At 44.3% G+C, this 26680-nt stretch overlaps 1 protein-coding gene across 4 annotated transcripts in view; it reads right to left on the bottom strand.

Moving 5' to 3' along the window:
• Window positions 1-26680, bottom strand: part of LOC146026250 (flavin-containing monooxygenase 5-like) — a 138870-nt gene that overhangs the window by 51011 nt on the left and 61179 nt on the right. For all 4 annotated transcript variants that reach the window (XM_083156742.1, XM_083156740.1, XM_083156741.1 and 1 more), the window contains one exon: window positions 2811-2951. In XM_083156742.1, coding sequence (XP_083012868.1) covers window positions 2811-2945 — 135 coding nt within the window. In that variant the 5' untranslated portion in view covers window positions 2946-2951. The remainder of the gene's footprint in view (window positions 1-2810; window positions 2952-26680) is intronic.

Below are 26680 nucleotides of genomic sequence, written 5' to 3'. Positions count from 1 at the left end.
CCTGGTGAGGAAAAAGACCCAAGGAGGGCTCTCCCTCCCTAATTTCAGATGGTACTACCTAGCGGGGCAACTATTGCATATTAAAGACTGGATCACCATTGAATATGATAATAGCCTAGTTAAAATTTTGTTGGAACAAGGGAACGATACTAGTACTCCGCTCCAGTATTTACTGAAGGGGAGAGTTACCAAAAAAGATCCACCTCTGGTGATACAGGCGGTAAAGGTCTGGCGTGAAGCTAACAGCTTAATAAATTTTTTCGATACTGAGATTGACCATCCGCTATCAGACTATGGGAAATTTGATGAGTTAATACTCCTGCAGCCGGATATCGTTTGGGGCCCGTATGGGGTGGTAGCGATTAGTCAATTTTATGAACATGGGGTTCTAAAGTCCTATACAAACTTAGCGATAGAATTTTCACTCCCAAAATCCTTTTTCTTTAGATTCCTACAAATAAGATGCGCACTCGAAGCCCAATTTAAAAATAACATCCCAACTTTTTCCATATCCCCAATTAAAAGGGAACTATTAAAAGTGGGGAAAAAAAAATGGTATCTAGACTGTATAATATCATCGTAGATTCATTTAATGCCGGTGGACTGGAATCACTAACCCAGAAATGGGAAGAGAATGTAGGCGCACTATCGATTGGCGAATGGGAGATGGCCCTGGCCTCTGTTCAGTATGCTACTAATACAATAAGAGTGCCACAGATACAGTTGTATGTCCTACATAGATCCTATATGTCCATGACCAGGTTGGTCAAGATGAAGGCCAGGACATCCCCCCTTTGTCCAAAATGTAATAGAGCGTCGGGTACGTTTTGGCACTTACTATGGGAATGCGATGTAGTAAAAGAGTTTTGGTATAAAGTGTTGCAAACCCTGGTGCAAACTGGTATTCCGGAAACCTCCCTTAATTCAAAAAGTTGTATTCTATCCATTTGCACGGATAGTGCCTTGAGTAAATATGATAAGCTTTATGTATATAATATTTGTGCATTGGCCAAAATGATAATAGCAAGAACGTGGTTATCCAAGGATGGTCCTGACCTTGCTGCATGGTTCGCATTAGTCAATTATACGAGTACACAAGAGAGATATATATATCTGGGCAGGAAAAAGTTAAACACATATCTTAACATATGGCACAGATGGTTGGCGTCAACCTTTGTAAAACTTTAACACATTAGTAAAATAAATAAAACACGATATTTAAAAATGGGGGATTTAGATTCCCTCTCATCCTCACCTCCCCTCTTTTTTTTTTTTTCTCCCCTTCTCCTCACTCCATACCCCGTTTCCCTCACCCACCACTCCCCCACTTCTTCCTTCTTCAATAATAATAATATATATATTTTTTTTTTCCTCTCTTTCTTCTTTTCTTTTTTCTTTACTTGGATAGATGTATCACGTAACTTAAGCGGGCCTTGTCGACTGAGTCGTGCCGTGCAGCAGGGTACAGCACCTATGTATTGCTAGATATATGCACCTGAAAAATAGGGGAAAAAATCTACCCTGTTTAAGCCATGTCTTCTCACAGGCTAAAGGGTTAATATATGTTGTATAAGTAGATCCATCGCAGTGTCTTCCTTTTTTGTTGTCTTGTCCTGTAATGTATTGTAATGTTCTTAGTAATGTTTGTATTGTTAATGTATTTTATTCAGCTATACATCTACAGTCAAATGTAATTAACATCAATAATGTAAAATTGTTATATGCTGATGTACTTTTTAAATGTGCATATGAAAAATTGAAAAAAAAAAAAAATGAGAAATAGTAAAACAACAAAAGAATAACAAAACTAAATGATATAACCCAGAAAGATGTATAAATCTAAATGTCTACCCTTAATCCAGAGTCGTCAATCCATCCGTGGACTGATCCAGCAAATCAGTAGAGAATAAAAGATAAGTAAAGGAGAGTGAAGAGGTAATGTGTAAAGAAAGAGAAAAGGTAGATTAGAGGGTAATATGGATTCTATTTTCTAATAGTTGATAGGAGTACCACGAGGTGTACAGGAAACAGAATTGCCAATTTAGTTTGGGGGGAAGGGTTTGGATAAATTTTCCTCAACAGTGAAACAAGGCTTGAGTTAAAAGTTCCTTATGTAAGTCATTTCCAGCCAATCAATGCTAAACAGGAAATTAATGTAGACGTGGTCAGAGAAACAGAGGGTGTGGATTCATGGATCCATTATTGTAGAATAGCTTTTAAACCAACTGCTGATATAAGTGTGATGAAGTAGTAGCTTGATCTATTTGCAATCCCCTTGCAATTTGACTGAAAAGAAGTTGGTGTTTGGGGATGGACACCTAACTTTTTCCGGGGTGTGTCTAAAAAAACACAGGCTTGCCCATGTGTTTTAAGGGAGGGTGTGTAATGCCAGTGCCGGCCTTGATCAGTCTGTCTCTGTTGCAGAGTTGTGCAGGGTCAGACTTACTGGTAAATCAGTCAATGGTTTGTGAATTATGTATGGATGTGTGACAGGATAACAAATAGTAATACTTTTTTAATTCACTCGCAGTCCCATTCAAAATCAACAGCAAATACAGAATAGGTAGCGAATAGTTGTCGGCAATTCCAGTATTTGGTCAGCCACGCAAAGAGGGGAGGTGGGATCAGGCTGCCGTTTCGTTTTATTTTCCCCCTGCATATGTAATTTAATTCCCTCATAAGTGTTTTATAGCTTGTTATTCAAATTATTTTACTAATAAGTGATCTGTCGATAGAATTGTTGCCGTTCTCAAAATGATTTCTAACATTGAGCAACTATTTATAATTGTGAAAAAACATACTATACTTACATTATATCTCCAGAGACCTCCAATATCATCACTCTTTTCAAAACATATGGGTTCCAGTTCCTCATCAATGCAAGACTTTATGGCTGTCAAGCCACTGGCTCCTGCTCCAACCACAGCAACTTTCTTCACCACCATGATTTGCTAACACGAAAAGTACAGACATGGAAATATTAAGTAAGGTAAATAAGAACAAGACTGAAAGTACAGATGTAGCCACGCTCACCTATCTTACACAAAGCACACTGCAGTGTATCACACTGTAGCATAGCGCAGCGCTACGTGGTTTAGTGTGTCAATGGTGTTGCCAGGGAGTGTAACGCTTAAGTTTATCCACCACATGTCGCTTTTGAATATCACCACTACACATGCATTAGGTCTCCAAAGAAATAGCGTACAGTAAAACAGTGCAAGAACTACTTTACAGTATGTTAAATGCAGTATAAAGGTGTGGTGGCAGACACACAGTGATATTATGCTTTACAGATGAGTGCTCGATTACAGGATTGCTGAGTACAGATCATGCACAGTAACTTGAAATGTAAACATACAATACAGTACCATCTGCCTTCCAAATGGATGCAGATCTGTAGATTGCTTAATACTCACGCTTTCATTTCTGGTGTTACTACACGCTACTGTATGGTACAGTATGTCGCAACGCTGCTTTGGATGCTAAACTGCCTGATTGTAAGGTAATGCGGTGGAGATGCTCGCAAAGCAATTCACACATCTACATTAGGGGGGTAATTTACTAAAGGAAATTTGTAAAAAATAGGTGTATTTGTATCCAGAAATACACTTATTTTGACATTTACTATCCCAAAAATACGGCAATTCGTATTGATAGCACATCAATACGAATAGCCGTATTTTCGGGATAGTAAATGTCAATAATAAGTGTATTTCTGGATACAAATACACCTATTTTTTACAAATTTCCTTCAGTAAATTTCCCTCTAGGTGTGAATGTGCTGACAGATCTATGGTAAAGTAGCGATTGACAGCATGCTGTGTGCCATGCCTGGTGTTTGGATCCTGCTCAGAAGTTTATACAAAAAGTCCCTTTAGTTCCCACTGCGCTAAGAGCAGCTATCAGGTATCGAACAAAAGTAAGAAAAACCCTTCTTACCTAAACATACAAAGCAACACAAGGTCTGATTGATTCCTAATTACACTCACATAACAACTTATAAATTAATACAAATTGGTAGAGTTACCTTAAACCAACTTTTCAAAGGGATGTAATATAAATTTCTCTTTTTTAACAAACTTATGAATAAATGTTGCATTTTAGAAATAGGAAGAACTACAATCAGTTGAATGGATCACATAACCATTCCCTGTGTGCACCCGGAATATCTCTACCACTTTATATCCCCAATTTATACGTTAACACATTTAGAGAAGGTAGGACCACCTTTGCTGAAAAGCTAAGAATAACACAATAATGATCTACAGTATATACAATGAAAAGTGTGAAAAAATAAAAGAATAAAAAGGGAATTATGGCCCTTATTCTGATCGGTGCGGCCGGAGCCGCATATGCGGCTCCGACCGCATAGACGAATCCACGCCTTGCATACGGATCGCCACCTCCGTCCGTACGCGGATATGTGGCGATCCGTATGAAAGTGGACGGGGATACGCCTCCTCCACCTTGGGAGCAGCCCCTGCATTCGATGGTCGCAGACCATCGAATGCAGGGACGCACGCTCCACCAGGTCCCGCAACACAAGACCACACGGACACTTGTCCGTGTGAAATCTTGTATTGGGGCGGGCAGCTGACATCCGGCGATGTCAGCTGCCCGCCCCCTACACGCGCGTCACGGCCTCATTACCATGCATACGCCCCGCGTTTGCATGGGAACGCCCATGAAACGTGGGGCGTATGCATAGGGAAATGAGGCTAAGTAGCCCCTCACGCCCCTATCCGCCCCCTTTGCGGCGGTCAAAACAAGTGTGCGGCGATTTCGCCTGCACATGCGCAGAGTGCCCTCTGCACATGCGCAGAGCGAAAACATCGGCGGAACGGCCGCATGCGGCCGTTACCGATCCGATCAGAATAAGGGCCTATATGTGATCTGTACAAAAAGGAGCACTCTGTGCGGAATAAACAAACATTCCCTTTAAAAAGTATCCACATACAATCCCAGAAGATATGGTAGATTGTACCAACACCACCACAATCCCTCCAACAGAGATTGAAGATGGAAGGCCAAATCCCATATAGCCACTGAGGGTTGAAGTATGCCCTCTGACACAATTTATAAAACATTTCAGAATGGTGTAGACATTTGGACATTTTAAAACCAGGATAGGAGATAGAGTCCCAATCCTCCTCAGAGAAAGTGATGGAGAGATCCACCTCCCATTTTAACTGTGCCAGCAGTTTCCCTTTTTTCGATTTTGTGATTAGGTAGTCATACCATTTTGATATCCCCCCTCTATGCGTCTGAGAAGGAGAAGACAATTTAGAGAATAGGATTTTGGGGAAGGATGGGACCACTGATGAGTTTTTAAAAGTAGCAGATAACCAGTGACGTCCCTGAAAGAATTTGTAAAAATCCTGTTTGGGCAACCCATACCGCACCTGCAGAGTGCAGAGTGGAGAATTGTAAAAGGATGCCGTCGGGAAACAACTGTTTTAGGGATATAATGCCTGCCTCAATCCAAGAGTCCAACTGTAAGTTGGGTATGAGCCTGGCTATAGATTTTAGAGATAGGTCAGGGCCCGGCAGCGACACACTAAAATCATCCAATATAGCTTTGTACCAGACCGATAGAGTAGCTCTGATAGCCGCACCTGGACCAGACCATGTTGGGGATGCAAGTGAAGAGACCCAAAGCAAATCAGTTAGATGGATCTTCGAGGAAAAAGAGCATTCCATCACCACCCAAAGCTTAGGGGAGCGAAGCTCAAACCAATCTCTGGTCTGGCTAAGCATTCATGCCATTTGATAGCTCTCAATATCCGGGCAGGCGACACCGCCCAAGCCCTTAGGTAGCGAAAGAACCCCTCTAGATATTCGGGGCTTAGAGCCCTTCCAAATATACTTAGAAAACAGAGTGTTGAATTTACAGATAAAAGATTTGGGAGGGAGTCTAGGAATAGCCTGAAAAGGTACATAAGCTAAGGTAATAAGATCATCTTAGAGGCCGCGATCCTGCCCAGCCAAGAGATCTCATGGATGGACCATTCTAGGATCAATTTTTCAAAAGAATTTAGTAATGGTATAAAATTACAGTGGGTTATATTGATGTCCCTAGTCACATGCACCCCCAAATATTTGATCGACCTAGTTTGCTAGGCATAGCAGTATTTATCTTTTAACTACTGCTGGGGGACATTTAATGGGAGGGCTTCCGTCTCAGAAGTGTTCAGTTTATAAAAGGAAATATTGGAATATTCCTCAAGAATCATATGTAGAGCTGGAAGGGAACTCTCAGGATCTAAAAGACATAGGAGTATGTCGTCTGCGAACATACATATTTTATGGGGAATACCACTAATAACCGGCTCTTTAATCTGACTATTTGATCTAATTTTTTCAGCAAGGGGTTCTATGGCCAGTACAAAGATGAGCATGGACAGGGGGCAGCCCTGCCTAGTAACATTGGAAATGTGAAAGCTAGAGGAGAGGCAACCATTTACAAACACCCTCATGAAAGGGCATGAGTATAGGGCAATATGGCATCCAGGAATCAACCACCAAAATGCAACAGGACAGACCTGAGGTAACCCCAGTTGAGCCTGTCGAAGGCTTTCTCAGCATCAAGAGAAAGCAGCAATAGGGGGTCCTGATTTAAATCACAGTACTCCAGAATGTTGTAAACCCCTTCTCCTGTTATCCGGGGCCTGTCTGCCCAGAACAAATCCCACCTGGTCTGCCGCAACAAGGGAGGGGAGTAAAGGTGCCAAGCGGTTTGCCACTAGCTTTGCATACAATTTAAGATTGGTGTTTAATAAGGCAATAGGGCGAAAATTATGAACCGATGTAGAGGGTTTACCGGGTTTAGGGATTGCCACAATACGCGCTTCAAGCATTTCCTTCGGAAAGCCTTTGCATTCTGAGGCTTCATTAAAGACGCTAAGCAATAATAGGGCTTTTTCCAACTTGAAGCATTTATAAAAATTAGAAGGGTAGCCGTCAGGGCCAGGGGCTTTATCGCATGGCAAGGTGTCAATGGCAGCCTCAATTTCAGAGATGGACCAGCGGGAGCATAAGGACAGACAGGTCTCAGAAACCAGCTTCGGGAGGTTGATACTATTCAGAAAGGCATCAATGTCTGCTGTCGTGGGTTGAGGGGTGAGCGCGTCGTAGTTAAGATTATATAGCTGCGAATAGTATTCCACAAAGGTGTCTGCAATGCAGAAAGGGTCAACTACTCTAGCACCATGAGAATTATATAAAAGACTGACTCTTGCCCTAGCCCTATGGCCCTTCAATTTTCTAGCCAAAAGACGGCACGCTTTATTCCCAAAGGTATAAAAACGCTGACTTAATTTAGCTATATTTCTTTGCACTTCCTGAAGGGAGAATGTGTTAACCTTGTCCCTAGCTTGAACAAGTAGCTTACACAAAGCTCTGTCCAGGGGGTTCGCCTTGTGGGCAGACTCCAATCTAGCTAACTCCCCTCCGGCCAATAGGAGATCCCTTGCCTGGGCCTAAAATATAAATTTTACTTACTTTTTTAACCTGGCTGCAGCTTGTATGCCAAGCCTTAAGCGAGCACCAGTGGTTAACACATTAGTATCCCCTGGTTGGTTGGTTGAATTGATGGGATTCAAGGTGAGATAATGCCAGTTTGCCCAATTTCTATGAGCCCGGAGGCACCCTGATTCCAAGAAAATAGTAAGGGGGAGTGATCCAACCATGTAATGGGTAAAAATGACAATTTTATGTAGAGAAGCTAATGTCCACTTGTCAGTTAACGCCATGTCTATCCTGGAGTATGTCTGATGTGGATGGGAAAAAAATTTATAGTCACGGACCCCTGGGTGTTTAACTTGCCATGCATCATGTAGGTCTTATTCACTAATAATCTGTCTAAAGCTATGGGAGTGATCTGTTACCTGAGGGCCTCTATGGGAACCAGGTCGAAACCTGTTGATGGCAGGATCTAATATCATATTGAAATCCCCCAGGATCAGGAGAGCTCCCCTAGCGTGTCTCTGCACTGATGCCAAAAGTTTCCTACAAAATGCCACCTGTCTTGTATTTGGAGCATAGCATGGAACTAGGGTGACCTCTACATTGTCCAGTAGTCCCACTAAAATAATGAATCTTCCTTCCGCGTCAGAGAGCTGAGAGGTAACTGTAAAATAACAGTTAGCAGAGATCAATATTGCCACAACTGCATTTTTAAGGAGGCCGTTGGCCGTGTAACACTGGGGGTATCTGTTATCAAAAAATTTGGGAGGGGACGTCTTCTTAAAATGAGTTTCTTGGACTGCTACTATGTGTGCTTTCAATTTGTGGAAAGAAGCTGGAGCGACTTTATGTTTCTGGGGGGGAATTCAACCCCTTCACATTCAACGAGAGAATATTAACCATAATTTAGGGCTAAGAGGGATGCTATGTTAAATAGGGCTACATATTGGAATCAAGCTCACACACTGAGACCAAGGGGTAGGTTGGGAGAGACAAACAATATACAGTAATGGGAAACAAGGGAAGAAGAAGCAGAAAGACAGCGACTCTAAAAAGAGTCGTAGAGAGGTGACATAGTAGAAGCGCCTCACCCAGGGTTCTAGGGGGGGTAGTGGCCATCCACCCCACAAGAAAGAAACAGTGATAGTATTGAGCATAAGTCAGACTTTAATATATTAGTCACTATTACACAGGACCATGAACAAGGCTTAGAAGAGAAAAAAAAAAGGAAAGGACACAGCATAGATACATTGACATTTCTGCAACTGATTCTGCTAGCATCCAAAGAGACAGGCATCCATTCTCCAAATCCCACCACATGCAGGGATCCCGCCTCGCATATCCCAGAGCACCACCGCTAATTATCATCAGTAGAAACATCATTTTTGATACGCCCAGAGGGAACCCACAACATACTGTACACGTTCCAGGCGGAAAAAAAAAGTATAACAATCTTATAGCAAATCAGTGGAGGTTAAAATCTGTCAACGAATACATAGAGTCAATTAACAGAGGAATACAATCTCCTAATGTCTAATAAGCCGGTATACCTTGTTATGTATAGAAACTAGGAACATGTATAATATCTGAGAACAACAAAAAGAAAAAAATATATATAAACCAAACCGGATCTTAGAAACATTAAGATGGTTGAACTAGATGGACGCAAGTCTTTTTTCAGCCTTACCTACTATGTAACTATGTAACTCTTCGCTGGCGGGGCACTACTCCGCCACCGACCAGTCCTGCTGGAGCCAAAGCGTCAGAGATACATCCGGGCTCAATATATGTTCCATTTTTGCAGGGTTTTCAAACCCTCATCCACTGAGGAGATAGAGATGGTGGACCCCTCACGCATGATAAACAGACAGGTCTGAAAACCCCAGCAATAAAGGATATTAGCTTTCCTAAGAGCTGTGGTATTAGGTTGTAGCGAGCGCCTTTTGGCAAGAGTCGCCTGTGACAGGTCACCAAACAGCTGGTATGATCTCAGAGCAGTGGCAGTCTTGGAGGTACGTCTAGCAGCCTTCAATAGCACTTCTTTAATGTGGAAAAAGTGTACCCTCATAAGAACATCTCTAGGTACCCCTTCAGGTGCATTCATAGCCTTCGGGAGCCTGTGAATCCGGTCCAGGAGCAAATCTGAGGACGAGGCTCAAGGCAGGAGTTTTTTAAAGATGTCCATTGGATCGTCATGGAGGCTACTATTAGAAATGTCGTCAGGGATACCCCTTAGCTTAGGATTGTTCCTGCGGGAATGATCCTCCAAATCTGCCAGTTTATCCGACAACGATGCGATCCAAAGCAGCATGCAAATCAATCAGGTCGTTGTGGGAAGCAACCACTTCCCTCATTTTTGACTCTAGTGCATCTGTGCGTTCTCCCAAATCATCTATGGAATGCTGGCACTACTGGAGGGAAGCGGGGATCTCGGCATAAACCTCATCTTTCACCTGTGTCAGTAGGATTTTTAGAGTGCCTACTGTTAGAGCCTCATCATCAGGAATCTCCCTCCGAGCAGGGGTCCCCGAAGGGGGGAACAGGGCAGGAGAAGGAGCAGTCATCAGAGGGGGAGGGGTCAAGGTCAAAGTAGAGGGTGGAATGCCTCTGGAGGCAGAGGTTCTAGGTGACGGCTTGAAGAAGGCTACCTGTGGCACAGTCTTAGAAACCTTGCTCCTTCAAGATTGCATAGTGGCGAAAATAAGTCTAAATCACACTACAGGATATGAAGTAATAAAAGCATTACATAAACAGAACTGTAAACACTTATCCATATATATTAGGTTCAGTTGATCCGAGTAAACTCTTGGGATGCGGGGTGTGGAGCGGGCAGTTAGTGCATATGACAGTGGTACATTTGACCAGAGACAAAAGAGTCCCATCGAAATGTAGCTTTAAGATGAAGACACAGCTGTGGGTAGCAGGGAAGCTCATCCCTCTTCGTCCCAAGAGAAGCTAGGGGGAGCGAAGGCTCAATCAGCAGATTAGATGGGGGTCACTCAATTCCCTGAAAACTAAACATGGCAGGCTGATCTTCTTTTACTGGAGATTTCAGGGCCACCAGGAAGGAGCATGATGGGAGAGGGACACCCAGAGGGATGGCAATGAGTAGAATATGGAGTAAATCCCACCAGCACAATAAGCCAGGGCCCCCAGGGGGAAATACCGGTGCCATGGTGTGAGCAGCAGCTGCAGTAAGGAGGTGCTCTCCTCAGGGCACTGGATTCTTTCACCTCCCAGACACACACAGAGTGGCAGAACAGCCAATGCAGCTGCTGAAGCAGTTGCCAAGATGGCCGCCACCTATATTATAGCTCTGGGGCTGCAGAGGGAGGTGAAAGCAGGCTGTGCTAGGAGAGGGGTAGGTCTAGATGCTTTTGTGGGTAAAAAACGCGGGTTTGCGGTAGTTTCGCGGCCGCAATCCGGTCCTGGAACTCGGCCGCTGGGTGCGGCAGTAAATTGAGGCCGCGGCTTGAAGCAGGGGATAGGCTGCAACTTGCAGGGATGGATTTCTCCATCCCCCGGATCCGCAGCTCACTCACACCGGCACTGGAGGATCTCTGTCAGGCAGCAGATCACCTAGCTGGGCAGCAGGGGTGAGGATGCTGTTTGAAACAGCACTTTTTCAGCATAGGAGTAGGAGCCCTTAACAAAAGCGTCCATTGTCCTTCCAGTGCAGGCCACGCCCCCCTCCTCCAGTATATGTTTTAATGATGGATCCTTTGTTAGGATTTTCCAGGGTTTTTTTCTATGATATTTTCCACCTGTCTGTGTTGGCTATTGAATTGTGTGATGAATGGTACAGTTGTTAATGGATTTTGTGTTTTTTCCTTTCTCTCTTATTATATCTTTCAGTACTTGTGTAGTTTCACGGCGGCAGTTACGTAGTCAGCGTAGTGTCCCTGTCAGAATCAGCGCAGTGTTCCCGTGGCCAACGTAGTCAGCATCCCTGTCAGAATCAGCGTAGTGTTCCTGTGGCCCCTGTCAGAATCAGCGTCGTGTTGCCGCAGCCAGCGTAGTCAGTATGTTCGCGACTAGCAGGAGCTTACGTAGTTAGCATAGTCAGTCAGCGATACACAGTTAGCGTGTAGTCAGTGTAGTCAGTAAGTTCACGGCTAGCCAGAGCTACGTAACTAGCGCAGATAACACGTGTCATCATTATTGTTTAAGATGGATGACATGACAGGTGTGAATGTGTTCCTGAAACACCCCCACTATCCATGCCAGCCCGAAGCGTGGCGAGTGCAGCGGTACACGTCCTCCCGACCTGTTCATACCCCCACTATTCACGTTGGCGTGGAGTTGATTTTATAACGTGTGGCAAGCACAGCGAGCCCCCGAGCCTGAAGCGTGGTGAGCCCTGTGAGGGGACGCGTATAACTTGATGTGTATTCCATGTCCCCTCACGGGGCTCGTTATGCTCACCATGCTTCGGGCTGCTCTCGCCACGCTTTGGGCTTGGTGGCTCACTGCGCTCGCCACACTTTATAAATTCAACTCCACACCGACGTGGAAAGTGGGGGTATGAACAGGCCGGGAGGACGCGCAACGTGTCCGCTCTCCACACTTTGGGCTGGCATGGATAGTGGTTACTAAGATTTTTGTGTAACCCATTTGTGTGTTTGGGGTTGGTTCTCCATTCTCAAATATTTCTCTTATTTTTTGACAATCTTTCTTTTTCTTTTTATATATTTTATTCTTCTTTTCATTTCTCACTTTTGGGTCTCCTCCTCTTTTGCCTCTTATTTGTTGTTGTTTTGTTTCCCATTACTATTTTTGTGGTGCTTGGCTCTAAACTGCCAAGCCCTCCTACTCTAAAAAATCTTTATTTATTTTTCTTGTATGGGATGTCTTTGATGGTCTAGATCTCCATCTTGGAGTTTCTTTATCTTTATAGTATATGTTTCTATTGTCTCTGTATTTTATTTGTGGTCCGGTTTCTTCATAATGCCTCTTTTTGTTATCTCTGTATTCTGTTTGTCGTCTGGTTTCATCCCTCTCTTCCATCCGATTTCCTTTCGATATAGTTCCCTTCTCTCCAATCCCTTCTTTCTCTGTATTGACGTTGGTTTCCTTTTATGTTAAATATTTTTTCTCTGCCATAGGTTTGTGTTGGTTGTCTTTGTGACTGTCCATAGGCTCTATAATCTTCATTATAGTTATTTCTCGATCTGTTATTGTACCAATTGTTAACATATTGTGAATCTCTAAAATGGTGATAATTGTCTCTTTTTCTGTCTCTATCCGGGGTTCCTCTTACTATTTTGTTCAAACTCCCGTGGATGTGGTCTTCCTTCATGTTGGTTTGGTCTGAAGAAATTTCTTTCCTTTCTTGTTATGTAATGTCTTCCTTCTTTGAAATCGTTACATCCCTTTTGTATTTTTTCTTTTATTTCCTCAATTAGATCCCTTTCGTTATATTTTACTTTTTCAATAATTTCTTCGTCCATCTCTTTGAAGTCGGATGAGTCGATGATTGGTTCCACCATATTCTTCAGGGAGTCAATTTCCTCTTCCAAGATATGTAGCAGAGGAAATCATCACTGGCATGTCCAAATTATGGCCCGCCAGCTGTTGTGAAACTACAAGTCCCATCATGCCTTGCCACAGTATTGGCACAGTACATAGTGAAATTTACATTGGTTCTATTGGACTCGTTTAGGTGTTTAGTAATAGATAAGGTACTAGTGTGCTAGTTTGTCAGGCCAGGATATTACGTCCTAGCTATGTGTGTCAACCAACAACCAAAATACAAGTATACAGTAATGATAATACCTTACAAAGTAGATATTGAAGTACCTTGTTGGAAGCTGAGCCTTCAATATTAGATAACCATGAATTTCAGTTCAGGAAGTCTTCACTATAGTAATAAAATATAATCAAAATTTACATAAAACAATACAAAGTAATGTTCACCAACAATTCCGCCAGTAGGTGACGTTGTTTTCTTGAATATCAATTGAAGACAAAGTGAAATTACTGAAGCTGGCCAGCAGATGGCGCTGGATCCATTGATAAAGGCCTGCTTTCAAGTGAAGACAATATTTTCCTCAGTGTGTGAGATGTAGAAGAATAAGACACTGGATGGCGCTGTATCCTCACAAATTAGTGAGAGATCTAATTTAGAGGAGATATCCTGGATTAAGTCTCTAGATGAGGGAATGTGGAAGTCCCCAACAAGGCACCACCGTTAATCAGTCAAACTGTAAGCTAATTTAAGGTGTTGTTATAGCAAGATATAGTTCAGCTTATCTCCCCCTCAGCCTCAGTATATCCACCTTTAGTTGGGGTTAGTTTCCTTTGCAATACAGGGAATTAGGGGTAGCTATTCTTAGGCAGTTCTCTCTCCCTTATTGTTCGGTAATCCGAATTCACCTCTACCCTGCCAGCCAAAAGATGCCGACAAGTTTCCAGGCAGGATTATGTCACTCCCTGTGTAATGGCCCAAAACACTCCAAGGACCCCTTCCACAGCCTGGTGTAAGTTCATCCCCAATACAATTGCCCATATGGCAGGTAGAGTATAGATCCCAGCTCCAAAAGGGGTTTATTTAAGATGCAACAGCTATTGGTTTTGTAGGGTCACCGCCTTTGTACCTCCACATGCAGCATTGGTTACCCATTCAATGGCACACTCTTCTTCCTCTGTGGGTATTACGGCTGGGGGGGGGGGGGGGGGGCAGATGTCACAACTCACCCCTTTACCTCTCTCTCTCCTGGGTTCAGACCTTTTTTTCCGGCCTGTCGTTTTATAGATGGTCCCCAGCGGGGCTTTAGGCATTTCCAGACAGCAGTTTTTCTTCTCCATAGTCAGCGGCCGCAGTCGGGTAATGGAGCTCACCCTTAAGCAGCCGGAGGTCTCCGCGTTGTTTCCCCACCGCACCAATCAGCTTGACAGGGAGCTCTTCTCCACGCGTCGCTCCGGAATCAGGTCACCTCTAGGCGGGGCTTCCTCCCCTTCTTCTCCTTCGGCGCTCATAGCCGCATGCAGCAACGCTGGGCAGATTAGGTTCGCATTCACCTTCTTAGTAGGCCGGATCGATGTCCCTCCATCCCAGATCCCGGCCGGGACTTCAGGCGACTCGGACCTCAGCAATATGGAGCCACCACACAGCTGCCAACGGTCTCCGCGTGGACTCACATGTATGCTAGTCAGTCGGAGAAGGACTCACCCACCGCCAGTTCTCCAGAGGCCAGGACGTCCACACTAGTAAGCTTTGCACTTGTGATGCCTTCCTTCTCCGTATAGGCAAGGAAGAATGGTCACGCCAGCGTGGGTGCTGGCAGTCATGCAGGCCTCAACCTAACGGAGGCTGGACTCCGGGGTCTAGGAGCCTCGCTACTTAACCAAACTGGGTTTAAATTGTTCCCTGGCAGCTGGTGATTAAAATCGTCAGCCCTTTCCGAAAAAGGGAGTATTTTATAAGCAGGATGGGAATCGATTATGTTGTTGTAGTGAGGAGACAGGCTAAAACGCGGCCATACTAGTTGGCCCGCCCACCGGAAGTCCCCAGGGTATTTAATTTAAAAATCCATTTTGACTCACTTTGTGTCAACATTTTGTGCCGATCCCCCCCATCTTATTGGTGGGGGAATGTGATCTATGATTTTGCATTTAAAATGTGTCAGGGAGTGGCAAAGTTCTTTAAAATGTTTAGCCACCGGCTGATCTATGTCTTTCCCTTCAAGCGCTGCTTTTATAGCAGAGCGGTGTGCTGCCATTCGTTCCCGTAGGGTCCTGATCGTCTGTCCTACATATTTCCCGCAGGGTCAAATAATAATGTAAATAATAAATTGGCTTTTGCATGTTAACCAGGCTGCTATAGATATCCAACATGCACGACTTTAAGCTTTATGGAGCCAGGGCATACTTTTAAACATCCCAATACTGGCAAACAATTCAAAATTAATCATGTCTTACATGCAAAAGCCACATTATTGGTTACATTATTATTTGCCCCGTGATACTCAGTCCCACTGGGAGTCGTCGTCTGCTATCCATTTCTATGTGAAGGCACCCCGGCATATTGATTGATCATCCGAGAGTGCCAAATATATATATATATATATATATATATATATATATATATATATATATATATATATATATATATATATATACATATGAATGTTGTTAAGGTGAGTTAGTTTGTTGTAGTGAGTGCTGGGCCCCCTGTGTTTGTATTTACTAGAGTGTGTGGTCACAGGCCACTGCACCCCATCCTGGGAAGTGGGTGCTGTTTGCACCCCATTCTTAGGAACGGTGAGTGTGTATATATATATATATATATTCTCTTCTTATTGCAGGTAAAATACCATTACATGCAACAGTCATATTTGAACTAGCATCACTGTGATTTGCATACCACATTGTCTTAGGTAAATGTACAAATTTATTTTCTATGCTTTTTTTGTGGATTTACAGTGCAGTATCAAGCAGGGATGAAGTGAGGGGGGGGGGGGGGCATTACTTACATTACATTAAGACATTACATGTGGGGAACACATGCCCGCCGAGCTGCCCAGCGCCTAGGCAGCCATCAGCGGCGTCACTGGTCACTGCAACAGCCAAGTAGGTAACATTAAGCTGAGACAGTACAGTTATCACATAGGGAGCACATACCCACCGAGCTGAACAGTGCCTAGGCAGCTGGTCGCAGAAACAGCCAGGTAGGTAACATTAAGCTGAGACAGTACAGTTATCACATAGGGAGCACATACCCACCGAGCTGAACAGTGCCTAGGCAGCTGGTCACAGAAACAGCCAGGTAGGTAACAATACAAGCAGAGGCAGTACAGTTAACACACAGGGAACATATTTGGCTGAAATGCACAGCTCCTAGGCAGCCATCAGTGGTGCCATCTTGATCATGCTGCTCAAAAGCAGCAGTAATAATATTTTTATTTATGTAGCACTTTTCTTCCAAAGCTGGCACACCCTTTAGATAGTGATTTAAAATTGACTAGTGACTGCGACATGGTCTGTAACATCTCACCATTTGCTTATCTCAGTTTTATTGCTCACTTTCTCTAGTGGGAGAGGGGCATTGTGTGGGGTCTTAATTATTGAAGTGAGAAACAGAATTTACAGACCTATTTATTAGAGTATAGGAGGCTGACTAAGTCTTGGCTGGCTATAGAAATCTGGCTTTAGAAATTTAGTCAGATTTCAAAGTAGGAAGATTCTAAGTAGGAAGACACAACTGCATACTGTCAGCCTAGACTTAGCCTGGACTTAAGCTGGACAGAAACTGAAGGAAACTACAATCAACATAAGTGCAACTCTTTCAACTCTTTCATCGTACTTCCACATCCAGCATTCATCCCATGTATGTGATTTAAATTGGAGAGCACTACAAGTCCCAGCTGTCTGCTCTACATAAACTCATATGAGCCCATTGCCTGGTATATCTGTTCACTTAGAGGGCAGTTCTCTAAATTAGAAATATACGAAGTAGAAATTAGAAAGTGGGAATTACTCCTAAAGAACAGTTACAAAAACAGTGAAAACATTGAACAACATCAATCAAGGTAAATACAATAATTATTACAAATTACTACTATCATTATCCATTATCCACTCTACTTAACCCTGTCTCAAAAATACACACAAATACACACAATCACAGTAGCGCACGCAGGGGGGGTTTCTGAGTACCCAGAAACCCCCCCAGGAGTCTAAGGGCCCTAGGCTGAAAGCTGAGGGTCCCTTCTTTCCATGGGTACAAGAATTTTAAAAATCGGCCCTTGGGAACCGAAGATATCTGACTTCAAAGCAGTGGTCCCCATCCAAGCCTGTTAATTGCTTTCCCAGTCAGATATTTCAGGTTTTGTCTGACTTAGAGTTTTTCTGAGGGTAGATTCCTAAAGCTGGGACTCTCCCCCTTTGATGGACACTAGTAGCTTGTCTACTGTTCCCAGAACCAGAGATATGAGCCTTCCAGCAGCTGGTTACTGCTCCAGCTCCACACACCTGCTATGTAGTTTTATATTCTCGTTGGCAGATTGCTCTGCCTCCTGAACTCTGATCCCCTAGTCCCCAATACCATTTGGTAGGAGGGATTCTCTAGTTTTTAATTCCATTAAAATCTAAGAAATCTATTTCCGGGATCTGGAGATATCTGCAGTAAAGCAAGCTGTCCTCCCACCAGAAAATGATGAATAATAAGCCCACTCCACTATACACCCCTCCTCTGCATATTAAACATCCTCTACCACCCTGGAAGTTATGTATCAGGGCCCCTTCATTCAGCCCAATGCCCCCTTCTCCCACCTCATCTCCCACCATCTGTGCAGTAAAGGGGTAATTAGTGGAAATTACTGATCCAGGCCCTACATGCTGAGCGGTTGACATAATACCCCCTACCACCCGCAGGACATCAAAGCTTCCGCTCATAGCACCACCCACCCCTACCGCTGGAGGATCGGTAGGTGCCCCAATACATTGCTATGCCCAGGGGTCTACACTGCTGTTGATGCCCCTGTATATATATATATATATATATATATATATATGTGTGTGTGTGTGTGTGTATATATATATATATATATATATTATTATTATTATTTATATACATTTGGTCTATCTATAATACTTTAACTGACCCGGCATATACTGTCCATCTCCGTGCTTTGCTCCGCCCCTCTGGAAACCCCCTTCTGAAAATCCTGCGTTTGCCCCTGAATCACATCATGCTCACCAAACTGCTACTTCTCATTTCACTACATGAAATACTCACCAAATTTCAACCATCCTATAATCTCCCTGACACCACTCAGTGCACATTGCCTGTTCCATTATTCACTCCCCTCTTCTAAACACTCATGAGCTCTTTACTTACTTCTCTACTTGTATTTTCACATCCACATCCCACCACCAATACAATAAACACAAACACCACCTATATCTATCTCTCCTTTCTAATCTTATTAGTTGGTGACATATCACCAAACCCACGTCCCAACCACCTGTCCCACTCATATTTAATTGGTTGTAAGCCTTATAGAAATTCAGCTAACCCAGTGGTTTCCAAACTTTTTTGAATCACGGCACCCTAGAGTATCAGAAATCTATTCACGGCACCCCTAGGCCAAAAGTTTCTTATCGAGAGAAATAATAATAAAAAAATAAAAAATGTAAATTGTGTTTAAAGGTCATCCTTAAGGTTAATTATGTGAGGGATTGGATTCGCTGCTGTTTGTCCACATATTTTATAATCCATATATTGTTGGCAAACAATAGTTTTATTTATTATGCTGATCAATTTGAATGTGAGTTACTCCTGGACCACCATCCCGAGGCACCCCTGCAAGTGTCCCAAGGCACCCCAGGGTGCCACGGCACACAGTTTGGGAACCACTGAGCTAACCTCATAAATATCACATGCCTCCCACCACACACCAAACAACTTAAATGTGCCCTATTGAATGCACGCTCTGTTTGCAATAAATTAACATCCATCCATGACCTCTTCATCTCTCACAACTTCAACCTGCTGGCCATTACAGAAACCTGGCTCACACAATTTATTTATTTATTTACAGTTTCTTATAGAGCGCAGCAGATTCCGTTGCGCTTTACAATAGTAGACAGTGATAAGACAAACTGGGTAACAACAGACAGACTTGGAGGTAGGAGGGCCCTGCTGCAAGCTTACAATCTATAGGGATATAGGGGGGAAACATAAGGACAGGCACCAGTAATAGCATAGCAGTCACAATCAGACACAGCCTCGCCTGTCACATGGTGGTTTCCACTTCACTCACACCTCCAGGCCTGGTAACTGTAAAGGAGGTGGGGTTGGTATATTACTGTCGCAAGCCTTCACATACTCAGTTCTACCACCAGTTCCTTCACTCACATTTACATAATTTGAAGTTCACTCTATTATGTTTTCTTCCCCTTTCTCTCTGCGTTTTGCTGCTATCTATCGCCCACCTGGGCTTCCCAAATCTCAATTTCTGGAAGATTTCTCTGCCTGGCTGCCCTATTTCTTATCCTCTGATATCTCCACTATCATCCTGGGTGACTTTAATATTGCTATTGACAGTCCACCATCTTTGCATGCTTCCAAACTCCTCTCTCTAACCTCCTCTCTCAGCCTCTCCCAGTGGTCTGACGCTCCTACTCATGAGGAAGGCCAATGCCTTGACCTTGTTTTCACCAGGATCTGCCAAGTCTCTGATTTTACTAACACTCCCTTCCCTCTCTCTGTTCATAATCTCATCACCCTCTCGCTCTCCTCCATTACCCCAAGCTCACTGACACTGAAATCATGCAAGCCTACTCTAACCTACTATTTCTACTCTAAGAAATACTAATGCTATTAATTTTCCACAACTTTACGCCTCCCTGCAACAACAGCTCTCACTAATTCCTACATTTGCCTCTGCTGACTCTGCTGTTTCCCACCTCTACCAGACTCTTGAAACAGCCCTTGATGAAGTGGCTCCAGCTACCCATTACACCCCACGTAGGCTTAGATGCCAACCGTGGCACTCCAAAACAACAAGACCACTAAATCAGTCATGTAAAGTAGAACGCCAATGGCGTAAATCTCGTAGTATGACTGATTTCCTCAAATATAAGACTAGCTACCACTCCTACTGCAATGCTTTGGACACTGCCAAACAAACATACTACCATTCTCTCATCTCTTCTCATGCCACCAACCCTAAGCGACTTTTTAACACATTTAAATTTCTTCTGTACCATCCCCCTCCTCCCCCACCGGCTACCATCAGTGCACAAGAACTTGCCTCCTACTTTAAGGACAAGATAGATAACATCCGAGATGAAATGGTGTGCTCTCCCACAACCTCTAACCCTCTTTCTTCCCCACCGGAACCCTCTGGCACTTTCTCTTCATTTGAGCCCACAAATGAAAAGGAAGTATCCACACTCTTCTTATCCTCCTACTCTACTACCTCTCCTCTTGATCCAATACCTGCACAAGTCATTAAAAATCTATCTCCTGTGCTTATTCCAACCTTAACTAAAATCTGCAATCTCTCTCTTGCTACTGGTATTTTTCCTTCTCTGCTCAAACATGCAGTGATTACTCCCATTCTGAAAAAACACAACAATTCTGACCCTAACTCTCTCTCTAACTATCGTCCTATCTCTCAGCTCCCATGCCTCTCCAAGCTACTCGAGAGACTTGCCTACTCTCGCCTTACAAACTTTCTTAACTCTCACACCCTTTTAGACCCGCTTCAGTCAGGCTTTCGCTCCCAACACTCCACTGAGACAGCACTGACTAAAGTAGTGAATGATCTGGTAACTGCTAAGTCTAAAGGCCATTATTCACTACTTATTCTTCTAGATCTTTCTGCTGCATTTAATACTGTGGATCACACTCTTTTCCTACGAACACTACACTCCCTAGGTCTTAATGATACAGCCCTTTCCTGGTTCACATCTTACCAATCTGATCGCTCTTTCAGTGTTCGCTTCTCTGACTCTACTTCCTCTTCACTACCTCTGTCAGTCGGAGTTTCGCAAGGCTCAGTCTTAGGTCCTCTGCTTTTCTCAATCTATACTTCCTCTCTTGGCAAACTAATCAGCTCTTTCAGATTTCAGTATCACTTATATGCAGATGAAACTCAAATCTATCAACCCCAGAGTTGTCACCAGTGGTTTTTGGTCGAGACTCTGAATGTCTCTCTGCCATCTCATCTTGGATGTCTTCTTGCCAACTCAAACTCAATATTTCCAAAACGGAATTACTAATATAATCCTGCTAACTAAGAACAGTTACCATCCTGATATCTCCATCGCTGTTGACAACTCAACAATCTACCCTACCCCACAAGCTCGTTGCTTAGGGGTCATCCTCGACTCTGAACTGTCCTTTCTTCCACACATTCAATCTGTCTCCAAATCAAGTTACATGCATCTAAAAAACATATCCAAAATAAGACCGTATCTCACACAAGACACTACTAAATCTCTTGTCCATGAACTCATTATATCCCTCATTGATTATTGCAATAGTCTCCTAACTGGTCTTCCCAAGAACAGATTCTCACCACTGCAATCCATTTTAAATGCTGCTGATAGGCTGATCTTCCTTGCAAGACGCTCATCGTCTGCTGATCCACTCTGTCAGTCCCTCCATTGGTTGCCTGTATCTTACCATGTTCAATATAAAACACTTCTACTCGCATATAAAGCTATTAACCATACTGCACGAGCATATATCTCCTTACTTATCACAAAATATCTCCCATCTCGACCACTCTGCTCTGCACAAGATCTGCATATCTCTTCTGCACGGATCACTAGCTCCCATTCACTATTACAGGACTTTCATCAGGCTGCTCCCATCCTATGGAATGCCCTTCCACGCACAATAAGACTCTCCGCTAGCCTCCAAATTTTCAAGTGTTCCCTGAAAACTCACCTCTTCAGGCAAGCCTATCATATTTAAGTTCTACACGCATAACCCTCTGAGGCACTTATGTATTATTTAGCTTCCCTCTGGACTTGTAACTTGGTGGGACTGCTATGCTATTACTGGTGCCTGTCCTTGTGTTTCCCTCCTATATCCCTATAGATTGTAAGCTTGCAGCAGGGCCCTCTTACCTCCAAGTCTGTCTGTTGTTACCTAGTTTGTTTTATCACTGTCTACTATTGTAAAGCGCAACGGAATCTGCTGCGCTATATAAGAAACTGTAAATAAATAAATAAATAAATAGTGCAGTTTATTGGGGGATATAGTGTAGTGATGTAGTGCATGGTATAATGGGATGTAGTTTTGTGATGCAGTGCAGCGTATTCGGGAGGAGGGTGTTTAGTGATATAGTGCAGTGTATTCGAGGAGAGGATGTTAGTGATGTAGTGCAGTGTTTAGGGAGATTTAGTATAGTGCAGCTTATTTTGGGGGATGTAGTGCAGCATATATTGTAGTGATGTACGCAGCGTATAGTGAAGCACATAGGGACATGTAGTGTAGGCATGTAATTAAAATAAATAAAAAAGATAAAGCCATCATCCCCCTGGAAATGCATAGCAAACAGTCCCAGGTATACATATCTATCCGAAAAACCTGATCATCCCATGCAAATAAAAAAGATACAGCCATCATCCCCCTGGAAACGCATAGAAAATCGTATCAGGTATACATATCCGCGATAAAAAACTGATGATCCCACATAAATAAAAAAGATAATCGCCATCATCCCACAGGAAACGCATAAAAAACAGCCCCAGTTATAAATATCTGCGATAAAAACCTGATCACCCCACGTAAATTAAAAAGGGATTTTTGTAAGAACTTACCGTTCGAATCCCTTTCTCTGATATGGTCCTGGTGACACAGCTCACATTGGGATGTAGGAGGATCCGGAGGAGCCAGGCACCTATGCTAAAAGCTTTGAGAGGTAGGCTCCTCCCTCTGCATCCCAGACTCCTCAGTTCAACTTCCAAAGGCCACTGGAGTACATTAACTCAGTACAACGCCTGAACATATTATATGCACAATACATTTACATAACCAATTATAACATGACGGGTGACATTCTATGCTATGCGCTAAATGCGCATGTTTTATTTGCGCACCACATCGCCGCAAATCGCACTTTGAGAAATCGCATTTTTCAGTCAAAATGCGCATATTTAATGTGATGCGCATTGGAGGCTGAAAAGTGCAAAGAGGGGCGATTTGCAGCGAAGTGGTGCGCTGTGTTTAGTCCTGAAAATGTGCGATTTTCATGTCTGAAAATCGCACATTTGCAGGACAGCGCAAAGTGTAAAAAAAAAAACCGAGCGCGGGGTCCCCCGCCCGAGTATAACCAGCCCCGGGCTCACTGAGCCGTTGCTGGTGACATAAAATCAGGGTCCCCGACAAATAGGGGTCCCCTTGATTTTACGAAACCAGCACCAGACTCAAGGTCCGGCGCTGGTTCCCAAAATATGGGGGACAAAGTGACTAGGGGTCCCCCGTTTTTTAAGAACCAGCACCGGACACAACCAGCCAGCAGGGTAATGCCACAGCCGGGGGAAACTTATTATATAAGCTCCCGCGGCCAAAGCATTAACCCCCTGGCTGGTCAGCATGGGCAGGGGTCCTGGGGAAGTGGGGACCCCCCCAATGAAGGGGTCCCCCCCCTCCAGGACTTACCAGCCCATGCTGATAGTCCGGGGCTGTCCCCGATGCCCCTGGGCAGTGGGCATCGGGCTGATGACTTGTGTAAAAAAAAGAATTAAAACTATTGTTTTATACTGGCGAACTATCAGTCCCAGCAAGCCTACCCCGCATGCTGGGACTTGGGGAACCACAAGTCCCAGCATGCGGGGCATTAAAGGGCCCGCTGGCACTTGTAGTTCTGCAGTGCAAAAAATAGTTCACAAAATCACACTGACACACTGTAAAATAAAACTTTAATACACACAAAACACACACACACTGATACTTACCTACCTTGAGCCCGTAGGTCGGTCCCTGGATCCTGGGTCCGTCCTCCGGGGCTCCAGGGCAGAAGAGTCCGGTTCCGGGGCCTTAGTCCTGGTTCCGGGGCTGGTCCTGGGGTTCCGGGGCTCCTGGGCTGCAGAATCCGGGGTCCGGGATCCGAGGTAGTCCCCAGGGGTACCTAAGGAAGCAAATCCAACTTACCTGGTCCCCGGCGGCGACCTCGGACTCCTCACCGGTGACTGCGCTGCTCCCATCTGGTACCCGGCTTGCAGGACTTTGACCGGCGCTGAGATGTTTCCTCCTCGGCGTCTCTAGTTAGAATGATTTCTTGGCCAATCAGGAGCCGAGAAAGTCGGCTCCTGATTGGCCAGAAATCATTCTAACTAGACGCCGAGGAGGAAACATCTCTGCTCTAGATGCGCTGAGATGTTACTTCCTCGGCGTCTGTATTCAGAATGATTTCTGGCCAATCAGGAGCCGACTTTCTCGGCTCCTGATTGGCCAAGAAATCATTCTGTGCAGAGACGCCGAGGAGGAAACATCTCAGCACCGGGCAAAGTCCTGCAAGCCGGGTACCAGATGGGAGCAGCGCAGTCACCGGTGAGGAGTCCGAGGTCGCCGCCGGGGACCAGGTAAGTTGGATTTGCTTCCTTAGGTACCCCTGGGGACTACCTCGGATCCCGGACCCCGGATTCTGCAGCCCAGGAGCCCCGGAACCCCAGGACCAGCCCCGGAACCCCAGGACCAAGGCCCCGGAACCGGACTCTTCTGCCCTGGAGCCCCGGAGGACGGACCCAGGATCCAGGGACCGACCTACGGGGTCAAGGTAGGTAAGTATCAGTGTGTGTGTGTTTTGTGTGTATTAAAGTTTTATTTTACAGTGTGTCAGTGTGATTTTGTGAACTATTTTTTGCACTGCAGAACTACAAGTGCCAGCGGGAACTTTAATGCCCCGCATGCTGGGACTTGTGGTTCCCCAAGTCCCAGCATGCGGGGTAGGCTTGCTGGGACTGATAGTTCGCCAGTATAAAACAATAGTTTTAATTCTTTTTTTTACACAAGTCATCAGCCCGATGCCCACCGCCCAGGGGCATCGGGGACAGCCCCGGACTATCAGCATGGGCTGGTAAGTCCTGGAGGGGGGGGACCCCTTCATTGGGGGAGTCCCCACTTCCCCAGGACCCCTGCCCATGCTGACCAGCCAGGGGGTTAATGCTTTGGCCGCGGGAGCTTATATAATAAGTTTCCCCCGGCTGTGGCATTACCCTGCTGGCTGGTTGTGTCCGGTGCTGGTTCTTAAAATACGGGAGACCCCTAGTCACTTTGTCCCCCGTATTTTGGGAACCAGCGCCGGACCTTGAGTCTGGTGCTGGTTTCATAAAATCAAGGGGACCTCTATTTGTCGGGGACCCTGATTTTATGTCACCAGCACCGGCTCAGTGAGCCCGGGGCTGGTTATACTCGGGCGGGGGACCCCGAGCTCGTTATTTTTTTTTTTTAACCCTTTCTTTTATTTTTTACAGCAGAACCCTGCACAGAACATTGCGATCTGTGCAGGGTTCTGGCTAATTCGCCTAACAGACCCTGGTCTGAAATAAGTGCGATAATTAGTCACCTAAATAATGCGATGTCCAAATGCGCATTGCATTAAATAAGCGACTTGTATAGTTTTCTATACGAAAACATCTGGATGCGATAAAAATGCGAATTTATCTCGCATTTTTATTCAGCATACCTTAACGCACATAATATGCGATTTCAGTCCCTGAGCGCATCCCATTAAATAAACGATTTAATGGGAAAATGCGATATCGCCATTTTGTGGTCTAATTACCGCAAAAAAACGATAATCGCATCCCATAGAATGTCACCCGACATCTCAAGAAATTGGCAATACTTACTGAGCGTAAGGGAGCGTAAGGGACCATATCAGAGAAAGGGATTAGAACGGTAAGTTCTTACAAAAATCCCATTTTCTCTTTCAATGGTCCTGGTGACATAGCTCACATTGGGACGATTAAGAGTTGTTCCTTTGGGAGGGTATGCTCAGGTTTGCAGTACTCATCACTGCTCGCCGGAATGATGCATCCTCCGACGCAAACTCATGGAACCTATAGAATGTCGTAAAAGTGTGAACAGATGACCAAGTGGCAGCCCTGCATACTTGCTCAGTTGTAGCCCCATGGCGCACCGCTCAAGAGGCAGCAACCAACCTGGTGGTACTGTATGTGCGTTTATCCTGGCAGGTACTGGCCTACCAACTTTAGGCAAAAGCAATTACTGATCTAAGCCACCTGGCAATGGTCTGTTTTGAAGCAAGCCAGCCTCTTTTGTTTACGTCATACAATACCAGCAAAGTATCCATGTTACGGAAATCCTTAACTCTGTCCACATGAATTGCCAAGGTGCGAACAACATCCAAATTCTTTCATTTATATCTCTTCCTAGACCCCTCAGGGGGTTAAAAAACTGGAAGAACAATATATTGGAATGAAAAGCCAAAACCACTTTTGGCAAAAATTTAGGAACTGTTCTTAGCAAAGCCCTATCATCATGGAAAATCAAGAATGGAAACTTACAAGACAATGCTCCCAACTCTGAAACCCTCTTTGCAGAGGAAATAGCCAACAAAAAGGTTAATTTCCAAGTAAGAAATTTTAGGTCAGCCGAACTCAAAGGTTCAAAAGGAGGTTTTTGAAGAACTGCTAGCACCAAAGACAAATCCCATGGAGCCATAGGTTGTTTGTATGGAAGCTTTAACCTGGTAACCTCCTGCAGGAAAGTCTGCACTTCCGGAATCAT

Source organism: Crinia signifera, chromosome 8 (genome assembly GCF_055691185.1).
Source record: "Crinia signifera chromosome 8, ASM5569118v1, whole genome shotgun sequence".
In the NCBI taxonomy this organism is placed as follows: domain Eukaryota; kingdom Metazoa; phylum Chordata; class Amphibia; order Anura; family Myobatrachidae; genus Crinia; species Crinia signifera.
Note: the sequence above shows the minus strand (reverse complement) of the source record. Positions and strands in the feature narration are given on the sequence as shown.